At 33.1% G+C, this 20973-nt stretch overlaps 2 protein-coding genes across 2 annotated transcripts; both read left to right on the top strand.

Annotated features, from left to right (window-relative positions):
- Positions 1 to 1893: 1893 nt before the first annotated feature.
- Positions 1894 to 8744, top strand: LOC147066940 (uncharacterized). The gene is made up of 3 exons (XM_085954309.1): positions 1894 to 2015; positions 3795 to 4113; positions 5886 to 8744. Exons 2-3 carry the CDS (start codon positions 3833 to 3835, stop codon positions 7219 to 7221), a joined length of 1617 nt encoding a protein of 538 aa, XP_085810435.1. The 5' UTR covers positions 1894 to 2015; positions 3795 to 3832; the 3' UTR covers positions 7222 to 8744.
- Positions 8745 to 13415: 4671 nt separating this feature from the next.
- Fdx1 (Adrenodoxin-like protein 1, mitochondrial Ferredoxin 1) lies at positions 13416 to 20257 on the top strand. Its single transcript, XM_085953838.1, has 6 exons — positions 13416 to 13575; positions 14493 to 14544; positions 14656 to 14762; positions 15750 to 15890; positions 18060 to 19098; positions 19940 to 20257. The coding sequence occupies exons 1-5, from the start codon at positions 13452 to 13454 to the stop codon at positions 18161 to 18163; spliced, it is 528 nt and encodes a 175-aa protein (XP_085809964.1). The 5' UTR covers positions 13416 to 13451; the 3' UTR covers positions 18164 to 19098; positions 19940 to 20257.
- The last annotated feature ends 716 nt before the right edge of the window (positions 20258 to 20973 follow it).

Genomic DNA, 20973 nt, shown 5'->3' with positions numbered 1-20973 from the left:
AAGTTATTTTGTTTCTACATTCTGCTATTTATAGTGGAACAACTTAATCTTGAAATTTCACAGATTGTGATTTCTTCTGCGCATAAATTACATAGGATAAATTTAATTATCGTAACGCACCATTTTCTCTCGCTTGGCATTGTTCTAACTATGTCATATTTTCTGTCAAAACTATTGAGCTTCATGCTTATGGTACTATGATTTTTACTCTAATAAAGGAGCTGTCGAGTATAGACACAATAATCAGAAAATATATTGCACAATGGCCATGAAGTGCAATAGTTTTTTTTTACTATTAAAGTTAATTTATGATCTGTGTTTATCTCACTTATTTGGTCAACCCGACACGCCGGGCTCCCACGCTAGAGCCCTGTCGAACACCACTCCGGAATTCGGGTAACACTGACAATTTTTTGACAATTGGGTTTCTAAAAAAACCGACATTAGTGTTTCAAATTTTTTGTAAAAAGGGTGTTGGAGAATTTCAAATCATTTTTTTGCTGTGTTTTTATTTGTCTAAGCCCAAGGTACAGTTTATTGGCTTTCAATTTCAATGTTTAAAATCATTCTGATAATTTTCATGTTTGGTGGGTGCCAGGACCCCTTGCCCCCCCCCCCCCCCCTGGGTGCGCCACTGTACGAACTTACTAACGAACTAATCACATTGAGAGTGATGGGGCGACAGTTGACCTGGTTCAGCCACGTGCTGCGGATGCCAGAAGAGAATTTTAACCTGCTCGCCTGTTCTTAGAGCTAACCGATTTCCAGCGTCCTGGAAGGCTGCTAAATACTATCTATTAGGTATAGTATATACGGCGGAGCTACGGGAAGCTGGCATGACCTGTAACGACGCAACAGGGATTCTTGGAGGCGCTGTGTTGTGTTCATATACTCCAGCTAAGGAATGGATATAGCCGAAGAATAATAAGATTACTACATATCTATATCCAACTAAATTATTATACCATTTCTCAAAATTTTAAATATTGTACCTTTTTTGACAAATAATAATGTGCTGAAGTTCAGAGCATAGATCAATGGAAAAGCTAATAACTTTTATCATCCTACTACTGGTACAGGTTGTTAACGGTTTGTACCTTTTGAAAAAATGAAAATAGGTGGCACAGCATTTTTAATTACCTACCTACATATTGGAATTAATTTAAATACTATTTAGAAGTATTTATGTATAGAAACACGTATTTGTTAATATGTTTAATCAGAAGTTGTGCTATTCACATTAATGCTAGGTAGGTAGGTATATCATTTAATTTTGTGTAGGTACCAACTATGAAAATCCTAATATATTTTTTATAAATTCCAAATTCAAAAATTGTAATATTAATTAATTAGTAGACATAAATAGATTTTTAAATTAAATTTTGGAAATTTTACAAAGCTTAAATACGAATTCACTGCGTCCAAATAATACGAAAATTTTAAGTACTGGCAATAATAGGTAATGTTTTTTGGTACACCCCTGCAGTGTTGCCAACCGTACTATAATTATAGTATTTGTACTATAATTTTGGTCCGCGTACTATGTACGATATAAAATAGGTATAGTACGCCCAAAATACTATAATTTTGAAAATCGTACTATAATTTTATATAAAAGTACTATAATTCTGCATTTGCCATTTCGCAATCGAGTGGTCTTCGAAAATTTGGAAATCTGCGGCCCGCGGCGAAATATAAACAAGCCGACCATGAAAATTTGGGAACCTGCGGCCCGCGACGAAATATTTTTGAAAATTTTCATTTTCAACAAATGACAACGCGTACTATATTTTATCTCCAAATACTATAATTTTGGAGGCTCTGTACTATGATTCCACTTTTAAAATATGGCAACACTGCACCCCTGTCTAGTGTCTATTAGTCTATGGTTCCCTGACTTTGGTCCATTGGTATTTTGAATTCGTAAATATTTTTACATTTGGAATAAATTATTTATCAGTAACGTATAACGTTATCAGGTTTAAATAATATTACTACATTTCACGCCTAGGAAGGTTAGTTAATTAAATTACACGATATATTTTTAACACAACAAATAATATCTGTCAAAAGGTTGGTAACTTGATCACGCTATGCGAAGTGTCACAAAAAAATGTTTTGTTTTTGTTGGAAATTAGGTAATATATCTCTATTAAAAGTGCGAAAATATAGTTGATTAGAGTCTTGGCATCATAAATCATTTTGACCGACCAGATGTCAGCTACCGACATCGAATATTTTACATCATTAATTCCATTTCAAAATAATACAACAAAAACAACCAAGAAGACAAATTTAATGATTTTTTTGGATTTTTTCCTTGAGAAAGCTGTAACTACTATTTCCCCACATTGGTTTGGTTCTAGGAAAAGATTATTTGAAAGAGTTTGTTAATATATTTTTATTGAATTCTTAATTATTGCATAATATGATAAATCGGTTTGTATTTAAAGTAAACTAAACCAATAATTCTACATGTCACTTTTGATTGTCGGCTCTTAGTGAAAAACCACCAAGTAGATAACAAACCTATAAATTTGTTTTATTTTATCTAATATGTGTGTTTATGTGGAAAGAAGATATATTTTATCAATCAATAGTATTCTTTATAATTTTCAGTATGTAAATTGCCATTTTTGTTCCTATAGGCCACCACAGGGTGGAAGGCATTTAATCTAAAATAACTAGGGACTATACAGGAGAGCCAAAAGAATATTGATTTTTGGACCATTTTGTATCTTTTTTCTCATTTGTGCATACAGTAGGTTCTCGACACACATGATTTTCATGTAAATCGAATAAAACTTACAATCATACAATTTTTAAAAAATTTGTGTTTAGGAAGGATAGATGAAAGTAACATGGACCTACATACATTTAAGAAAACAACCCTTCATTTTTTATGATTTCTACTAGATTCTTGATAAAATTCGTAGCTCCATCTGTATCTGCACTATTGTGTAGTTTATTACGGCCTTTAAATTTTTGAAACCATCCAGAATGTATGAGAATCAACACTATCACAGTTTTTACACTTCTTCAAAAAGATTCAAGACTTTCTCCTGTATGAGCATAAGGCTGAATGGAATTTGTTGTTGCTGCATATTTATTATCTTCTATCCATATTACGAATATTTTTTCCATTTCTTCTATTATTTTTTCTCTTTTCTAGGTAATTATCGTAGATTGCATTGGTACTTACTGATTTTTTTACATGATCCATGATTCAAACTTTAAAATTACTTAAACTATCTTTTTATTCAACGAATAATTCACAAGATTAAAGAATGTAACATTAATAATTAAGGTAATTAATACCTACTTTGATTTAAAATCCAAAAGTTGGTTGCCAATAGTAACTCAATTTAGAAAGCGCTTCAGAGAGTATTGTAGGAGCCGTTAGTTAAAATTTGTCACAATTATATAGGATGCCTATAGCATTGTGGTCGATGATATAATTTTTCAGAAGTGTTTTCAAATTATGATTATAATTACTCATTATTCTAATCGAAGAATGAATTCACGTAAGTCGAATTCGCATAAGTCTAGGACTTATTGTATATGTATTATGGTTCATTTGGTTTATTTAACTCATTTTTTAGACTTATTGCCCTCTTTCTTTCGCTCACAGAATTTTTCTAGACGCAGGATTCAAACTTACACCAACATCATCATAGTTTCCAGACTACATAAAATAAGATTACACCACTATCTTGTTTTATCTACTAATGTAACAACATAATATTGTCACTAATAGGTATGCATTATAAATAAAAAAACTTGATGCTTCTTAGGTAAACAACTTTAATTTTGGTCTCCAATGAGATGAAAAATGGATTTTGAAGACATGACGGTTAAAATTGAGCCAGACAATGTTGTCAGACATTCAACTGCCATGTCCCCTACAGATCCACTTCTTAAAATCGACATGCAAATCCCGGTAAATGGAGGACATAAAAATATCTACGGCAATGCATGTGATGAAAATGATAGTGAGTCGTCTCAGATGATACCGGAATGTTTCCTCGAAGTTGGCCACGATGCATTGATGCGGGATGACACCGCTAAAAGTGATTTTACTATTGTGGAAAAGGATGGTCTTTATTATTGCAAGTGAGATATTTTTTGTTAACTTTTTGTAAGTATTTTTTATCCATGATCTTGTATCTGTACCTCTTGTGTGTCTTGTCAAAGATGTGTAGTGGTCAATGACTTAGGGCCTTGTCAGCATTATTTCAACAGTGTAAGAATTAGCAAGTCATTTAAACTATCGCACAATCGTTGCATCTACAGTCAGCATATTCTACACGCGTAACATTATTCGATGGGATCGAAACGTTTGAAGTGCAATAATGCAGAGGCCAGCAGATTTCTCAATTGACAACTTTTCATCAACAATGAATGACACACAATTTACTGAATATTCATGTAAATAATAAGTGGGTCTTAGTTGATGAGTTAGTCAGTTTAAATACCTATTAGTATCAATCATAATCTCCGTCTGATCAGTAAGCTTCGTATCAGTCGCTCCGAACAGCATTCTGTTCCACCGAACTCAGACCTCGGAACAGTATCATAAGTGTGTAACATAATGCTCATGTAACATACTGTTGTACCGACTACTAAAACTCGCTCCTCCATACATTGGAGCAACCACCAAATCTCGACCTCTCATCTCTCATCCTGATGACTCTCCATGTACACTTCCTGAAGGCCAATTCTTGAATGAAGCAGTAAAAAACACCGCTCTAATGAAGCATTAATGAAGCACGTAAAATTTTTAGTTTTACAGGAGATATTGTGTGTATAAAGCTTCGAACGACATGCATTCGTGCGAGTGAGAAAGCATTCAGCATGCTTATACCTTATATCCATGCGTTAGAATAAGATAGAAAGTAAACATGCCAAAACGAACCGTTTGTGAATTGTTGAAGTACGTAGCCAATTAATCAGTTACGTCTCCAATATAACAATATTACAACACGGAATTTCCGTTGTATTTTGCAAACAAACATGTGTGTTTCTGTATTACAAAATCACAATAAATATTTAAGTGAGAATTTAAACACAAACTAATACTTTCAGCGGTAATAGTTGTGTAAAAGATAAAAAATGGAATAACAGCCTGCTCACTATGTACAAATTTTTGACGTTTAATAATATGTCAAAGTCAAATGGAGAGTTACTAGCGCCTCTATCGGCAAAGCGTGTATAGTTAAATTGCATACTGTAGTCGACACCATCGGTCGACATTTTATATACTTCGTTGTAGCACGTTTGCGCTTAGGTTGTGCAACCGGTAATACTGCTTCATTCAAGAATTGGCCTTCTGGTCATCCCCAATCACAGCGGTCTCGTCCCTCCAACAACAAGACCCGTAAAAGATGTAATATTTTTTTATATTGTTTAGTGAAAAAACAATCATTTAATCAGTGAGATACATTACCCCTAATCAACTATTATACTTGTGTACCTTGTATACTAATTGTAACAATTATAATATACAAAAATATAATAAACTACCCTCAATAGCCGCTGATAGCAGTCTTGTATATAGAATAGATGCGCTGGACCGGTTTTGTCTGCTTGGACGGATGTTGATTATGACAATGTTCTTAAGTATTGTCTTTTATTTTGATTATAACTGGACTGGACAAAGATATTATCAGGTTAATAGAATGTATTAAAAAAATTAGGGACCTAGTTTATAGTATAATTAATACTTTGGACGCGGAAGACGCACATGGTGCGTAATGACCAGGCGGCCGATCGATGTAATTAACGTGCATTTTAAAGGGGGCAATTGAAATCTCATTATCTCTTCAGCAGCGAAAGCGTTAATAGTGATATGCAATATTTTTTTTATAATATTAAAATATTTTCAGATGTGGTAAAACATTCAAATGCCGCAGTAGTGCTCTGGGCTGCATGAATCTCCACGCCAATGAAGCATTTAATACCGATCAAAAACCTCCAACTAAAATATCAATGCCAACACTCAAACAAAAGAAACTACACGCCTGCGGAGAGTGTGGGTACGCAACTAAAATTCTGAACAATTTGAATAAGCATAAATTAATTCACACGGGCGATCAGCCCTACGCCTGTAATCTCTGCAGCTATATCACGTCGAGGCTTTATACCCTGGAGAGACACAAGAGAACTCACAATGATGATAAAATATTCTCTTGCACCGAATGTAGTTACACCACTAAATTTTACAACACTCTAAGAAAACATGAATTGACGCATACCGGCGAAAAGCCATTCTCATGTCACGAATGTCAATTTACTACCAAAGTTTTAGATGAACTAAAACATCATAGAACTGCGCATGAAGGAAATAGTGACTCGCTCGTTTGCGATGAATGTGATTACACAACGAAAGACGCTAGTAATTTGAAGCGGCATAAAATCACGCATCGGAAATTATCTGGGGCCACAACCGACATGTCTCCGGATGATAAAAAGCCAACAAAACCTTACAGTTGTGAATCGTGCGCATTCCGTTGCGCAAGACCCGAATTTTTAGAAGCACACAAAAAAGTGCACACGGGATGTAAACCATATGCATGTGATGAGTGCGACTATTCCTGCATACAACTCCATGCGTTTAAGCGTCATAAACGTGTGCATACTGGAGAGAAACCGTTTTCGTGCGAGGACTGTACGTATACGTGTGTGGACTTTGGCGATTTACGCAAGCACAGTATGATACACAATACGGACAGGCCTTTTACATGTGACCAGTGCAACTATTCGGGTTTGCAGCTCGGCGATTTAAAGCGACACAAGTTGACGCATTCGACGAATAAACCGTTTTCTTGCGACGAATGTGGATTTCGTTGTATCCGCGCTGATTATCTTAAGATTCATAAACAGATGCACTCAAAACCTTTTGCTTGCGATGAGTGTGATTATATTTGTACACAATTAGTTCATCTACGTACGCACAAAATGAAACACAGTGGGGAGAGACCGTACCCTTGCGATGAATGCACTTACAGTAGTCGGACGGTCAAACATCTCAAGAGGCATAAGTTAACACACGAAAAGCAGAGAATGCTCTCCGCGGCCAAGATGGCTGATAAATTAACTCAGCAACTTTCCAAACAGGTCGACGAAATGATTGCCATCGAACCGTCGATCGATATGACCGATCTGCCTGCGCATGTCGCTGAAATGGTGGTTGATAATCAAATGAATGAACTGATTGTGTAAGTTTGAACGATATATTTCACGAAAATAGAAACTAATAAGGATATCAATGCTATCGTAACGGCAGGAAACAAGTATCTATGAGTTTGATTTGTATTTTATTTACAATGTGATCACAGCCGAAAATAAAACTGTGATACTGTTTAATTATTGAACTATCCATGCTCAAGTTAAGCAAATGTGTAACTACCTGATTATTTTTGTAATACTAAAAGGAAAATTAGAAAGATGCCATAGAATCATCATAAAAATTATTGCGAAACATGTTTATAATCGATTCATTCTAATCGAGAACAATAATATATATTGTATTTTATGTTTTGGGGTTGGGTTATGCACACAAACCAATTATGCTTACCAGTTATGCACATAATTCAATTTTTTGAAGTACAAATTTATGATATTGTTGAAGAATAAATTTTTATGTTATTCAAGAATTGTTTTAACAATCCTTTGATATATTGTGAATAGTCTTAAAACGAATGATTAAGAGCAGCATTCAAATAGTCAAATTATACAAATATCAATAATGTAATGCAAAAACTCAACCAAAAATTAAAAAAGCTGGTGAGATGGGTACCTGTTGAATTATTTATAATAGACGGTTTTATTAAAAATGTGTTCATCTTTTTTTAGCTACTTTACATTTTGGTTTTATTTTACTGTACTGAGATTGTTAACTGTACCATTTTTTTAACCTATTTATTAATATATATTTCAAGAAAGTTTTATAAAGTGATTGTATAATTATTTTATCAGAAATAATATTGTATAATAATTCATATTACATCATATTGTACAGATAGTTGTTTCTATTTTACAATGTACCTCTTTATATCTTCACTGCACAGGCCAAATTTTCGTAACCCTCACTTTTGACCAAAGTGACATTTTGATGGCAATGGACTTATTGCATTCTCTTACACGAACTGGCCAAGTATCATAAATCCCAAAGAAATATTTCATAACAAAATATTTAAAAACTATTTTTTAAGCCATTTGTAACTTGACAAAAAATATTCCAGCCAAATGCTGTATTATAATTAAAGAAAATTCTCAATTTGTAATAAAATAATATATGTATATAAAATAATTAATAAATAGTATATAGAATAATAAGTAAATTAAATGCATACAGTTTTTTTTACTTCCTGAACAATTTAATATTCAAGGGTTACGACAATTAGCCTATAGGTACAGCGACAATATTATAAAGCTACTGAAAATATTGAGGTAAAACAATTTATTATTCTTGATAGAAGTTTCGATGTATGTAGGATTCAGAATAATAATATGACATGTTATTTGGGTGGGTATATTGTATGTATTTGTTTTTGTTTTGTAATGAATCAATTTTTTCAAATTTTATAATATAAAAGAATAATATGTATATTATGAGATATTGTATACTTAGGTATTTTGTGATTACTTTTTAGGAATGTATTCATTTTGTGAATTAAATAATCATATTAATATAGTACCTATTTAAAAAGTTTATTTACATAATAAATTATTTTTAATCCTTTCACGAATGGTCTTTTATTAAAAAATATATGAATGACCTATAGAAAACATTAAGGCGTAAAACCCACTTAACGCAGCAAGTGGGGCTCTCGCGCAAAATTTCACAAGTGGCGCGTAAATCAACGAAAATACAACGTAATCAAATACGCCAGCGCACACTGGATTTGACGACGCATTATGCCCGCCTGCCCCATGAGTCATCGTTTTTTGGCTTCTCGGCGATACGAATTGACGAAAATACAACGTAGTCCATTCATTGAAAACGGCGAGCAAAATCACGCTTCTCGAAGCGTCGTCGATGCGACGGGCGAGAAGCCATTATTTAAGAACAGCGAACTCTTTGTTTAGTTATTGCGTGTCCGATTTTAATTACAAGCCCCGAGAAATTTAATAATATTTTTATTGCTTTGTTATGAGAGACGCTGATAATAATAATTATTTTGTGCTGCTTGAGCCCCTTATTACATAGGTGAAGGGTAATGCGCGGGTGGGAGGGGGCCTACTCAGTAGTGAGCGCACTGAGCGCTTTCTTGGTGGGCTTTATGCCTAACAGTCAATAACATGAATCCACTAGATTCAGCAAATGACTGACAATTTCTTTGGCTGTATAATCTAATGTGGATCTTGATAGAACTTATTTGCTCAATTAAGACGATTAGATTTTATGGTTCTCCAAAATATTGTGTGGCACAATTCTCAATTGTTCATGGCACAGGCCTAGTTAAGGGGGGACATGCTCGTCGTAGGTCAAAATTGAGTTTTTATTGTATTTTCAAACCATGATCCTGGACACTCCTTAAACGTTGTAGATAATCTATTTATATAATTTTGAAGCCTAATTATCCTTTATATTTATTTTAAACATTTGATGACTGCATAAAGTATTTTTGTTACATAAAATAGTATTCTTTTAAACCTCTCGCTCTAATGTTTTAGAATATAGTCATATTTCGGTACATGAATGTGCAGTGATGTTAAGATTTTTTACATTTATTAATTTTTAAACGCATTTATAAAACCATTAGTATAATTTATGACTAGATAATTTTAGTAAAATATTAACGATAAAAAATTATATTGATAATCTCTGTGATCCCAAATTTGACAAGAATTAGGCACTGTATTATTCAAAAAATCGGCAAGATTAACACATTTGAAGATAATTCTAAAGATACTCATTATAAGCTATGTCTTTGACCATTCAAGTGTGATAAACATCTTACGAATAATGATTGCTTTATAATAATTATTGACCTAAGAATAAGGTAGTGTTTTTTTGAAATACGCCATTTCCTTTGGCATTCCCCAGTGGTTAAGCTACAACATACGGCCGTAGCCATAAATTGACAAACTATAATTAAAGTAGGGAGTAAAATTATGTTAACGCGCGTGTTTGAACATGTACCTAACCGAATTTTTTTTTATTTTTTTTTAAACGGTACATGTTCAAACACGCGCGTCAATATCATTTTACTCCCTACTTCAATTATAGTTTGTCAATTTATGGCTATGGCCGTATGTTGTAGCTTAACCACTGGGGAATGACAAAAGAAATGGCGTATTTCCAAAAAACACTACCTTATTCTTAGGTCAATAATTATTATAAAGCAATCATTATTCATAAGATGTTTATCACACTAACTTGAATGGTCAAAGACATAGCTTATAATAAATATCTTTAGAATCATCTTCAAATGTGTTAATCTTGCCGATTTTTTGAATAATAAAATGCCTAATTCTTTTCAAATTTGTGATCACAGAGATTATCAATATAATTTTTTATCGTAAATATTTTACTAAAATTATCTCATCATAAATTATACTAATGGTTTTATAAATGCGATTAAAAATTAATAAATGTAAAAAATCTTAACACCACTGCACATTCATGTACCGAAATATGACTATATTCTAAAACATTAGAGCGAGAGGTTAAAAAGAATACTATTTTATGTAACAAAAATACTTTATGCAGTCATCAAATGTTTACAATAAATATAAAGGATAATAAGGCTTCAAAATTATATAAATAGATTATCTACAATGTTTAAGGAGTGTCCAGGATCATGGTTTGAAAATACAATAAAAACTCAATTTTGACCTACGACGAGCATGTGGGCCGTTAAGGCTATAATACTTCAGCTGAGGCATGCTCTAAAAAGATCGTGACTAGGCGATGTGCGGATTGTGCAAATGACACGAGCCGAACGAAATATAATTTGTCATAAAAATTCAACATGCGTCCATTTAATTTTATGTTTATTGTTATATTAGTAATAATAATAGTATATTCATTGACATGTTTTTCTTTTTAAAGTACATGCGTAAAGTTTTTTAGTTATCTTTACACGATTTAAGAATATATTCCTCCGACGCCATCACAAAACAAATTGACGTGCTCACATCTTGAATGGCAGTAATTATTTGCTGTTTCACTTATGTGTGCTCTTAAGTAATTGGAACAATAATATTTTTAATTATTCCCAATTTATTCCAAATTTTGTGCTTGGTTTGAAGAAACAAGGTGTCTATGATCAGCGGGATAATCTATGATAGTACCTATTCTGTAATGATAAAATCTGTACCTCAGAGGCAGACGGATGCAACTCCATTTTTGGGGAAAATGAGTTTTATTAAGAATCGTTATGCTAAAGGCTTTATTTATTAGAGGCAGAGAGATGGAAGTCCTAGTCCAAGATATGCATAGCATAAAGATGCAAATGCCATACCTACCTTAGAAGCAGAAGGATGCAAATCCAATAATCCACTAAGATAAAATTCTCTCAAACCGTCTGCAATATGTACTAGACGAGAACCAGCCAGGAGAACGAGCTTTAGAGGAGCATACAGCACTATGGACCATATCCAAGTCATCAGAGAAATCAGAGCGGTAACAGGAATACAAGCTGCTGCTATCCATGGGTTATAAAGATTATGAGAAAGCGTTCGATTCCATAAAGAAATTTTCAATACTCGATGCACTCGGAAATCAAAGAATCCCCGGGCGCTATATAAATATTTTCAATAATATATACAGTAGCGCAACAAGATCTTCATAAACCATCGCGCATTTCTTATCAGCAAAGGAGTCCGACAAGGTGATACAATCTCACCTAAACTATTTACAGCTACACTTGAAGACTTATTTAGGCAACTTGACTGGAATGACACGGGTCCCCATAAATGGAGAATACGTGAGTCATCTGCGCTTTGCCGATGACAATAAATATTAGTTTGCAAGACTCAGAAGACCTCCAAAGCAGAGTGCAGGAACTCGCTGGAGTAAGCAACAAAGTAGGCTTGAAAATAAATGTATCAAAGAAGAAAGTCATGTTCAACTGCTTTGCGGGCCAAAAAGAGATCCTCATCAATGGCATTCAGCTCGAACAGGTGAAAAACTACATCTATCTGGCACAACAAGTGTCTATAGATGGATGTATATTTGATGAAATTGTTCGCAGAGTAAAGCTAGGCTGGAGTGATTTTGGCCGCCTGAATAATTTCTTCAAAAGTGTTCAACCAGTGTGTACTTCCCGTAATCACATGCGTGTGAAACATATACCCTAAGTAAAAGAGAGATCCAGAAACTTAGAGTAGCACAACGTGGTATGGAAAGGTGCATGCTGGGCATAACGCAAAAGGACAAAAAGAGGAATGAGTGGATAAGGGAACAGACAAGGATTAATGATTTGATAGAGTTTGCTAAAAACCTCAAATGGAAATGGGCTGGACACATAGCTCGAAGAAAGGACATTCGTTTGGACAAATTTAGTCATCCAGTGGTATCCAAGAAATACAAAACATCCGCAAGGTAGACCTAGAGGCCGCTGGATCGATGAAATGATAAAGTTCTGCGGAAAAGTTTGGCAACGCAACGCACAGAACGAGAGAAGTGGAATCAGCTTGGAGATTAGCGAGGCTTTCATCCAGCAGTGAATAGATTCAGGCTGATGATGATGATGATGACATAATAAAATTTAAAAAAAAATGTGTTTTGCTTTGTTATATTTATACCTATAAATTTTTTTAACTTATAAATTGTTTTATTTTGGCTAGGTAAATAAGATACAAATCCACATAAACAAAATATCTTTAGAGGCAGAAGGATGCAAATCCACACTAGATTTTTTATTTTATTTTTTTTAGATATAAAATTGTATTATATTTATTCCTTTCTTACATATTCCAGAAGTACTTCAATTGAATTAGAATAAAAAATATAATGATCATTCTATGTATATTTTCTAAGAAGTTATGAGTATTCGTTTAAAATAAAAATTGTTTTTTGGCTCTCCTGAACAATTGGGTATTTGGCACTTGCATCCGTTTGCCTCTGAGGTACAGATTAATTATCTAGCATAACCATGGTCACCTCTTATATAATAATACTAGTGGATGGCCTTAACCATTTGCAAATTTTCGCGCTAAAACTTGTCCTATTTCATAACTGTCAAAAACAAAATTGACTTAATTTGGATTGAAAATAATAATATGACCAGATTTTATGTGATACTAATAAATACCATCGCATAAAGAAATCAAAATACGACGAAACTAAATAATAAAATAGCCGTCCAACCTCTTTGGAAGAAACATTTTTAATGAATAATTTTAGATTATGGCAGCCTCAATCAGCTGTTTTTGAGAGAAAGAGCAAAGATGTAAACAACATAACCATAGACTACACATAACCTCAAAAATTGACAGTAATGGCTCTCACGTTCAAGGGGCTGTTCTTACTCTGCAAAAATAATGCCAGTCTAATTAACACGAGCACTAAATACTTGAAAAATGTAATACGCACTCCTAAATCATGGTTATCAACGACAAATAGTATGTAGTCTGCTTCTATTAATGATTTTACTAAAGACAAATCCGGCGGTCCACACTTTATTAATGGGTCTCAAAATCATTTCGGCCGTGAACCTTTTGAATAATATTTAAATTCCGAATTATTAATTCGTCTTAATACTTATTTTTAATTAAGTTCTTTGTCTAAAATTACCATTTGTTACTGTCTCTGTATGTATAAGTATTACATTGAACATTGCGTTGAGTGAAATGATCTTTTAAAACCTGTGAAACTATCCATTTTAATAAACTAATTTATTTGTTATTTAGCTTTACCAACCAATCAAACATAGAGACACATTTATGATTATTTGAATAACAATTCTAAATTCTCGATATGGTTCTGAGGTTGTTTCAAATTACAGTGGAGCCTCGATTATCCGAACTAATCGAGGACGGCTATAGTCCAGAAAAGATTTAGCCCGAATAAACGAAAACCGCTATTTTACTTCTGGACCTACCCTTATCATAGCATTTTTTCGAAAAAAAGTTTTTTTACTAGGTACTTAATTAGGTAGGTATATTATATTTATATTTTTAATTTTACCTTTTAATTATAATCATACGAAATTTATGATCAAAAAGAAATCGGAATAACGAGGTCCGAATAACGAAGATTATACTGTATCGATTAAAGTATTATATTTGGAGCCAAATTATTTAAATAGAAACACCAATTCCGATTATATTGCATTGAACATTGTCATACATAAGTAGAATGGTGTCAGATTCTTGTGGCAGGGCAGGCTACTCATTTAGGTATCGGTATCTTTACTTTCAAATGACACTAACACCGTTCCCAAGTGATTTCATCGTGGCCGCAATGCCAGAAGAATCTGTCCTTCCGCACATGGCGTATAATCTTGTTTTTATTTATTAAAAGTATTTTTATTTTTCAGGTTATTTTCATGGAGAATATGAATGGCAAGATCCAAAGTCTGACGATGAAATGTGAGATATTTTCAAACTTACAAATTGCAATTATTGTTAATTAAATGTAGGCTGGTATGAATTTATTAATTTCTAACATATTTAATGTCACATAATTGAATTATTTTTCAGTGTGAACATTACATACATAGACAAAGATGGCAAAAGGACAACTGTCCGTGGAAAAGTAGGCGATAATGCTCTATATTTAGCTCATAGATATGGAGTTCCGATGGAGGGTAAGTTTATCGACAGAATAACAATAAATAAAGGTTGATAAAGTCAAGTCCGTCTATATTCAAACCGCGGCACTAAATGGCGAGTTCCGATGGTAGCACTAGTCATTGCTTCATTTCGAATCTAATACAGTAACCTGTTCACAGTAAATGAAGATTTTTGATTGTATATTAATTAATAGTCATCATTTTCTACAAACAGTTTACCATATTGCTTTCGAAGAATAATGCAATAATTATTGCTGCTTTGATCGAAATTGACAGTTTCGTGCCAAATATAACTCATCAATACCCATAGAGATGTAATCATGATTGAATATCTCGATAGAGCAGAGATTAGTGCGTTACATATATGGCTAGTCTGGAATTGAATCTGGGATCGAATTTAATTAGTATGTAATTATTTTAATCATCTATCTATTATATTTGAGATTGCGTTATGGTCCGCTGCTATGCTCTCACCCACGGTGGCCGCGCGGCATAAGCGTTGGACTATAAAGCCGTGGGTCTCAGGTTCGAATCCTGGGTCTGGCAAGTACACATATTGTTTTTCAATTTGTGTGTGTCAGGGTATGGACCTAATAGGTTGAGCAAGTGGCTGACATCCTTTTCTCGTAAAAAACAAAATCTGTCAATACAAACCTCCACTCTGTGGAGGCCCATATGATCCTATCAGGATCAAACATGGTCGGGAATGCTCTCTCAATTTTTTTCTATGGCACGCTATTTTATTCTACGCTAAATGAAGAGATGTTATAGAGAATTGAGGCTTTTGTGGTGTGGCTCTATAGATGCGTTCTCAAAATTTCTTGGACTGAGCAAGTGACAAATGTTAATGCCCTCAAACGAATGGGAAAGGACCTTGAAATTCTGTGTAATATAAGTAACGCGATGTGCGATTAATTCACACCGTTTTATGAATTTGCATGAATTACCACTACGTACAAGCTGAAAGTATTTATTTATTAATTGATATGTTGATTTGTTTAGGAGCGTGTGAAGCTTCGCTGGCTTGCACAACATGTCATGTCTACGTGTCTGAGAAGCATGCCGACTTTTTACCTCCGGCTACCGAACAAGAAGACGATCTATTAGATATGGCTCCATTCCTCAAAGATAGCTCTAGATTAGGTTTGTAGTTTTATGTTTATCATTAAAGCTTTATTTTATAATTTTTATATTAACTCAGTGGCGATGGGTAGGCGGTTAAGATCCCACATAAAAAGTGCACACTAAACTTCGTCAGTCATACTTATTTATTTTGATTGAACTAAGACTACAAATTGCAGATGGTGCTTGTTAGTTTTTAAAAATCAATGAAACCCCGCCTAACCAAACCATAGTTTAAGTATGCTATGGGCGATCCTACGATAACAGTGCACACTTTTTCACTCATACTTATTTGTTTTCGTTAAATTAAGAAAAACATATGAGTCGCTCAGTCGTCAAACCCGCTCTGGGTGATTTTTCAACAAAATTAGTTTTGTATGTACATATCGCACCGTGAGTAATCAAGGCATCTGCAAATTTTTCAATTTCGAGATTAAATGCAAAACAACTGCAAACGTCGTGAATTTGATAATGTAAAAGTGAAGTAACTGAAAGAACATGCAATATAATGTAGATATAAACCAAATATTATGGTTTTTTTTTAGAAACTCTATTTCTCCTAACAAAACGAAGACTTCAAACCCTAATATATCCAAAATATGTCTTGCAGATGCCTTGGTTTTACACTCACGGTGCGATATGTGCTATATCGATAGGTCCAGAGTCCGTATTCTTTATGCGCACATATGTTCACGTCACGTTGGTCGCGGATGGAAAGCATTGTGTTATCGCATTCGACTATTGCAAGTTTTCAATGGGAGGGAACGAGAGGGAATGCAATGTTAAGATGATGAAGCGGGGGGGAAACCGCACGCCAGCATAAAGAATACAGACTATCAGCCTATTGAGGTGCGAGTTTTAAATTCTGCCTTATCCGCAAATTCAATTATACCTTGCCTAAACCAAATTATCATAATGGAGGTAGGCTGTGGAGACCCGAGAAAAATAGTGTATGCTTTGTCAGTCATACTTATTTGTTTTAATTGAACTGAAAGTACAAATTGCAGATGGTGTTAGATAGTTTTTTTTTAATTCATGTTAGCTTAAACCAAACCATAATAGAGAAAAAATATTTTATAGATAGACGAATATTTTGTTGACTATTGAATTTTAAAAACTAATTAGGTGCACATCTGCAATTTTTGTAGTCAGAGTTTAATAAAAACAAATACATATGACTGACAAAGTTTTGATGGAATTCATTTACCATTGAAATGATCTTCTAGATTAGTAGAGCAGTAATATTTCAATGTTTTGAATTTATTTATTCGCAATGGCTTGGCAATATTTACGAAAAGGTCTTTGACTCTTGCCCCTATCTTGTATGAGAAAAATAATAATATAGTATTAGTTTGATATCTAAATAGATAAGGATCACACTTATGATATGATTGTATGATATATTTATTAGGTATCAATATTACGTAACAGTAGAACTGTGTTTTTCAACCAATGAGCTGCAGCATACTGGTACACCACGAGTGTCCTAGTGTACCGCTAGTTTTTCTTAAATATTACCTATAAAGAGCACAGGCAGAAAAATGGTTAGGGGAGGGGTCCATTTTGAAAAAATATCCTTAAAATTTTTTTTATGGAAGATTTAAGAGGCGGCAGCAAGGGGTGCGGTGAAAAAATCTAGTAGGTGCCACCATACTATAACTTGTAGCTTCCCGTAGCTTCAATCGCTGACCCTCGCACTTTCCAGGTATATTCCCCATACCTAGACACTACGCATTTCGTGTCTATCTATAAACATGATTCCTGCAGGTATACCTAATTAAAGGTGTTCACCTAGAAGTTATTGCGAACTGTCGTATCTGCAAGTGGTTATCAAAAGCGGGTTGATTAACAATCATAATTATTAGGTTCGTTAGTGTCTGCTTGTGTCGTCTTTTAAACATGCTGCATCTAACCCTAACCGATTCAGAAGGCTGTTTGACAGCCAAATCATACAGGTCACGATCCTGAGTCATGAGGTCCTGATAAAGAATAAAAAGAAGTAAAATTCTATTTACCTAAGCGATTTGTATTTTTCATTTCTGGGGGGGGTTCGAACCCGTCGTGGATATTCCCAATAAATCTGGACAATCGAAGTTCTGCTGTAATATATTTTATAATTGATAATTTTGGGCACTTCTTTAAAAACAATAAAACCTTCCGTTCAAGTTTGGTCATGTCTCCTGATTTCAGGTTGCCAGATTATTTTGACACACGACTTGGAAGGACTGGAGCTTCAACTGCCTTCAGCAACCAGGAATTTCTACGTTGATGGCCACAAACCAACACCACATTAACATGAAACGTCTCTCAAGACTCGTGACATATTATGCCTTTGTCATGTACAAAATATTAAATAAGTATAATAAGTCACCCCGATAAATTTAATATTGTACCAATTGTAGTGACTAAAGAAGTGGATATTGGAAAATAATTCATTCATTGACAAGAAGTATATCGACTTAGCTTAACGAAAAGGACGTTAGTGACAATTTGCAAGTTAACAGAATAATTTGAAAAAAAAAGAATTTTATTGGTATGATCATATATTTTTTACTATCCTGCCAAAAGATGGTTGATTATCATTACAGAATAACATCACTTTTGATCATGCTATTGTAAATATTTAATTCAACGCTATAAACAACTTGTTTTCCCTAAAACATCTCTAACACCCTTTTGGTTTGGCACCCTTGATATAATAATTCTTCTTTTGATACTCTGATCCTGATAGAATTATATGGGCACAGTGTGGAGGTTTGTATCAACAGATTTTTGTTTTCACGAGAAATGGATGTTAGCCGCTTGCTCAACCTAATAGGTCCATATTCTGACTCAAACACAAATTAAAAAACAATATGTATATATTTGCCAGACCCAGAATTAGAACCAGGGACCCACGATATTATAGGCCGGCGCTTAAGCCGCTCGGTCATCGTAGGGTGAATAATTATGTAGTTCATAATCTCAGAAAATTAGATTGTCGAATAATTAAGTTAATAATTTATAGCAGCTTATAGTATAATTGTAGTAATATTACAATTTGATTGATTTTTGAGAAGCCTTTTGGATCATATTTATTTTGTTGCAATATAATTATTTTAGAAATGTTTATGCGACACAATGCTGAAAACTTGCTATGAGTGATCATAATTTTTGTGTAATAATTTACTTTTACTACAATATATTCCATGCAGTATTTTTTCATCATTCATCATAAGCTTAGAACTCTGTTTGCTACATAATAAATTAAGTAATTTATTATAATATTTTAGCTTAAGGCGATGTCTTTACCTACCAGAGGCACCTAGTGAAAAAATACGAAGCTTGCAATTTGAGACATTTTTTTGATAATTCACAATTTCAACTGTATTTATTAATAAATATGTATCTGAAAACTTTAAAAAGAAAAATATTTTTTAATTTAAGTCAAAAATAAACTTACAATTGTAAAAAAATGTGAATTTTTCGCAGGACCTCATCTTATTATTACATATATTTTATGGTCATATTGATTATTAAAATTTTGTTTATTAAGTTTTCTAGGCTTAACCTAAGAGATTTTTGACTAATTCATAGTTTTAATATTTTTTATAGTTAAAAAAAACATCGATTTTTATAAAAATATAAATGTGTATAACTTGAAATTATTTTTATTTAATTATATGAAATTTGATTTAGGTATAGTCCCAATATTGAAGCTCGATTTGCTATAAATAAAAAGGATTTCAAGTTATACACATTTATATTTTTTATAAAAATCGTTTTCTAAAATAAACAAAAAATAATTAAAACTATGAATATTATTCAAAAATCTCGACGGCAAAACATAGAAAACTTAAAAAACTAAATTTTAATAATAAATATGACCATAAAAATATATGTAATAATAAAATGGGGTCCTTTGACAAATTCACATTTTATAACATTTTTTTTACAAAAATTGTAAGTTTATCTTTGACTTGAAATGAAAAATATTTTTCTTTTTAATGTTTTCTAATTAATTAATACAGTTGAAATTGTAAATTATCAAAGAAATGTCTGAAATTGCAAGCTTCGTATTTTTCCGCTAGGTGCCTCTGGTCGGTAAAGACATCGCCTTAAGCAATTCATGCTTCTTTTTCTATACTTAACATAAGAAGAATCAAAGATCAGAGTTTATCTTTATCCCAGTTTTGATCAGGATAGTAAGTATGTATAAAGATAGGAACCCAAATAAATTGAATCTGTATATAGTTTTATAAGTGTTTTTGTAAGACACCACAAAATGTAGCTTACCATTTGCCATTCACATTTAACACATTTCCAGCAACTGTTTCAAAGAGTCGTCAAAGTGACAAAAAAAACATTATGGCAACACAGTTATTCGATGTATTTTTAACACCACATGCGCATCCACTCTATACACAAGGCTGCTATCGGCCGCTATTGACGGTAGTTTATCATATTTATGTATTGAGGTATTATAATTCTTACAATTAGTGCTATGTTTTAACAGCACCTCTTGGCTGTGTTAACTTTTAGAGTGAGATAGACAGTTTTGACAGTTTAGAGGGCTAACTTATTTTAAAAATTTATTATAATACCTTAATTCGATAAACTAATCTCGATAGCCACCGATAGCAGCCTTGTGTATAGAATAGATGCGATGAAGTTATACCCGCCACGGGGGCCTCTGAATCTGTTTGTACATTACTTGTTTTCAGACATAAAACGATGTAAATTATTTGCTGACTATAGAGCATTTTAAAACTGTTTGCGGTGTCAAAAAATCCTAAATTTAACACCATGTTTTTATGTATGATGCAAGAAAAACGCTGATTTGGCAGCACTGATCCAACATGAATTTATTCGAAGCTGTGTTAAAAAAATATTACATATCAACATTTAATTACCCAGTTCGAATACGATAATTAAATCATGCTGAACTTCAAAGTTGCAGTAAAACATATTACAAAGATTTGGATTGGAGGTGATATTTGTCGCTGAGTTTCAAAACCCGCTATAACACTTTTTTGAAATAATTAAGATATATATATTTATATATCGATGGATTCGTTATTAAAATCTCTACATGAAAAAATTTATTGCCTCTTTCAAAATCAGC

Source organism: Rhyacophila brunnea, unplaced genomic scaffold, assembly GCF_057557595.1.
Source record: "Rhyacophila brunnea isolate RB1 unplaced genomic scaffold, BYU_Rbru_1.0 scaffold_4, whole genome shotgun sequence".
Taxonomy (NCBI): domain Eukaryota; kingdom Metazoa; phylum Arthropoda; class Insecta; order Trichoptera; family Rhyacophilidae; genus Rhyacophila; species Rhyacophila brunnea.
This window is presented reverse-complemented; position numbering and strand designations above follow the sequence as displayed.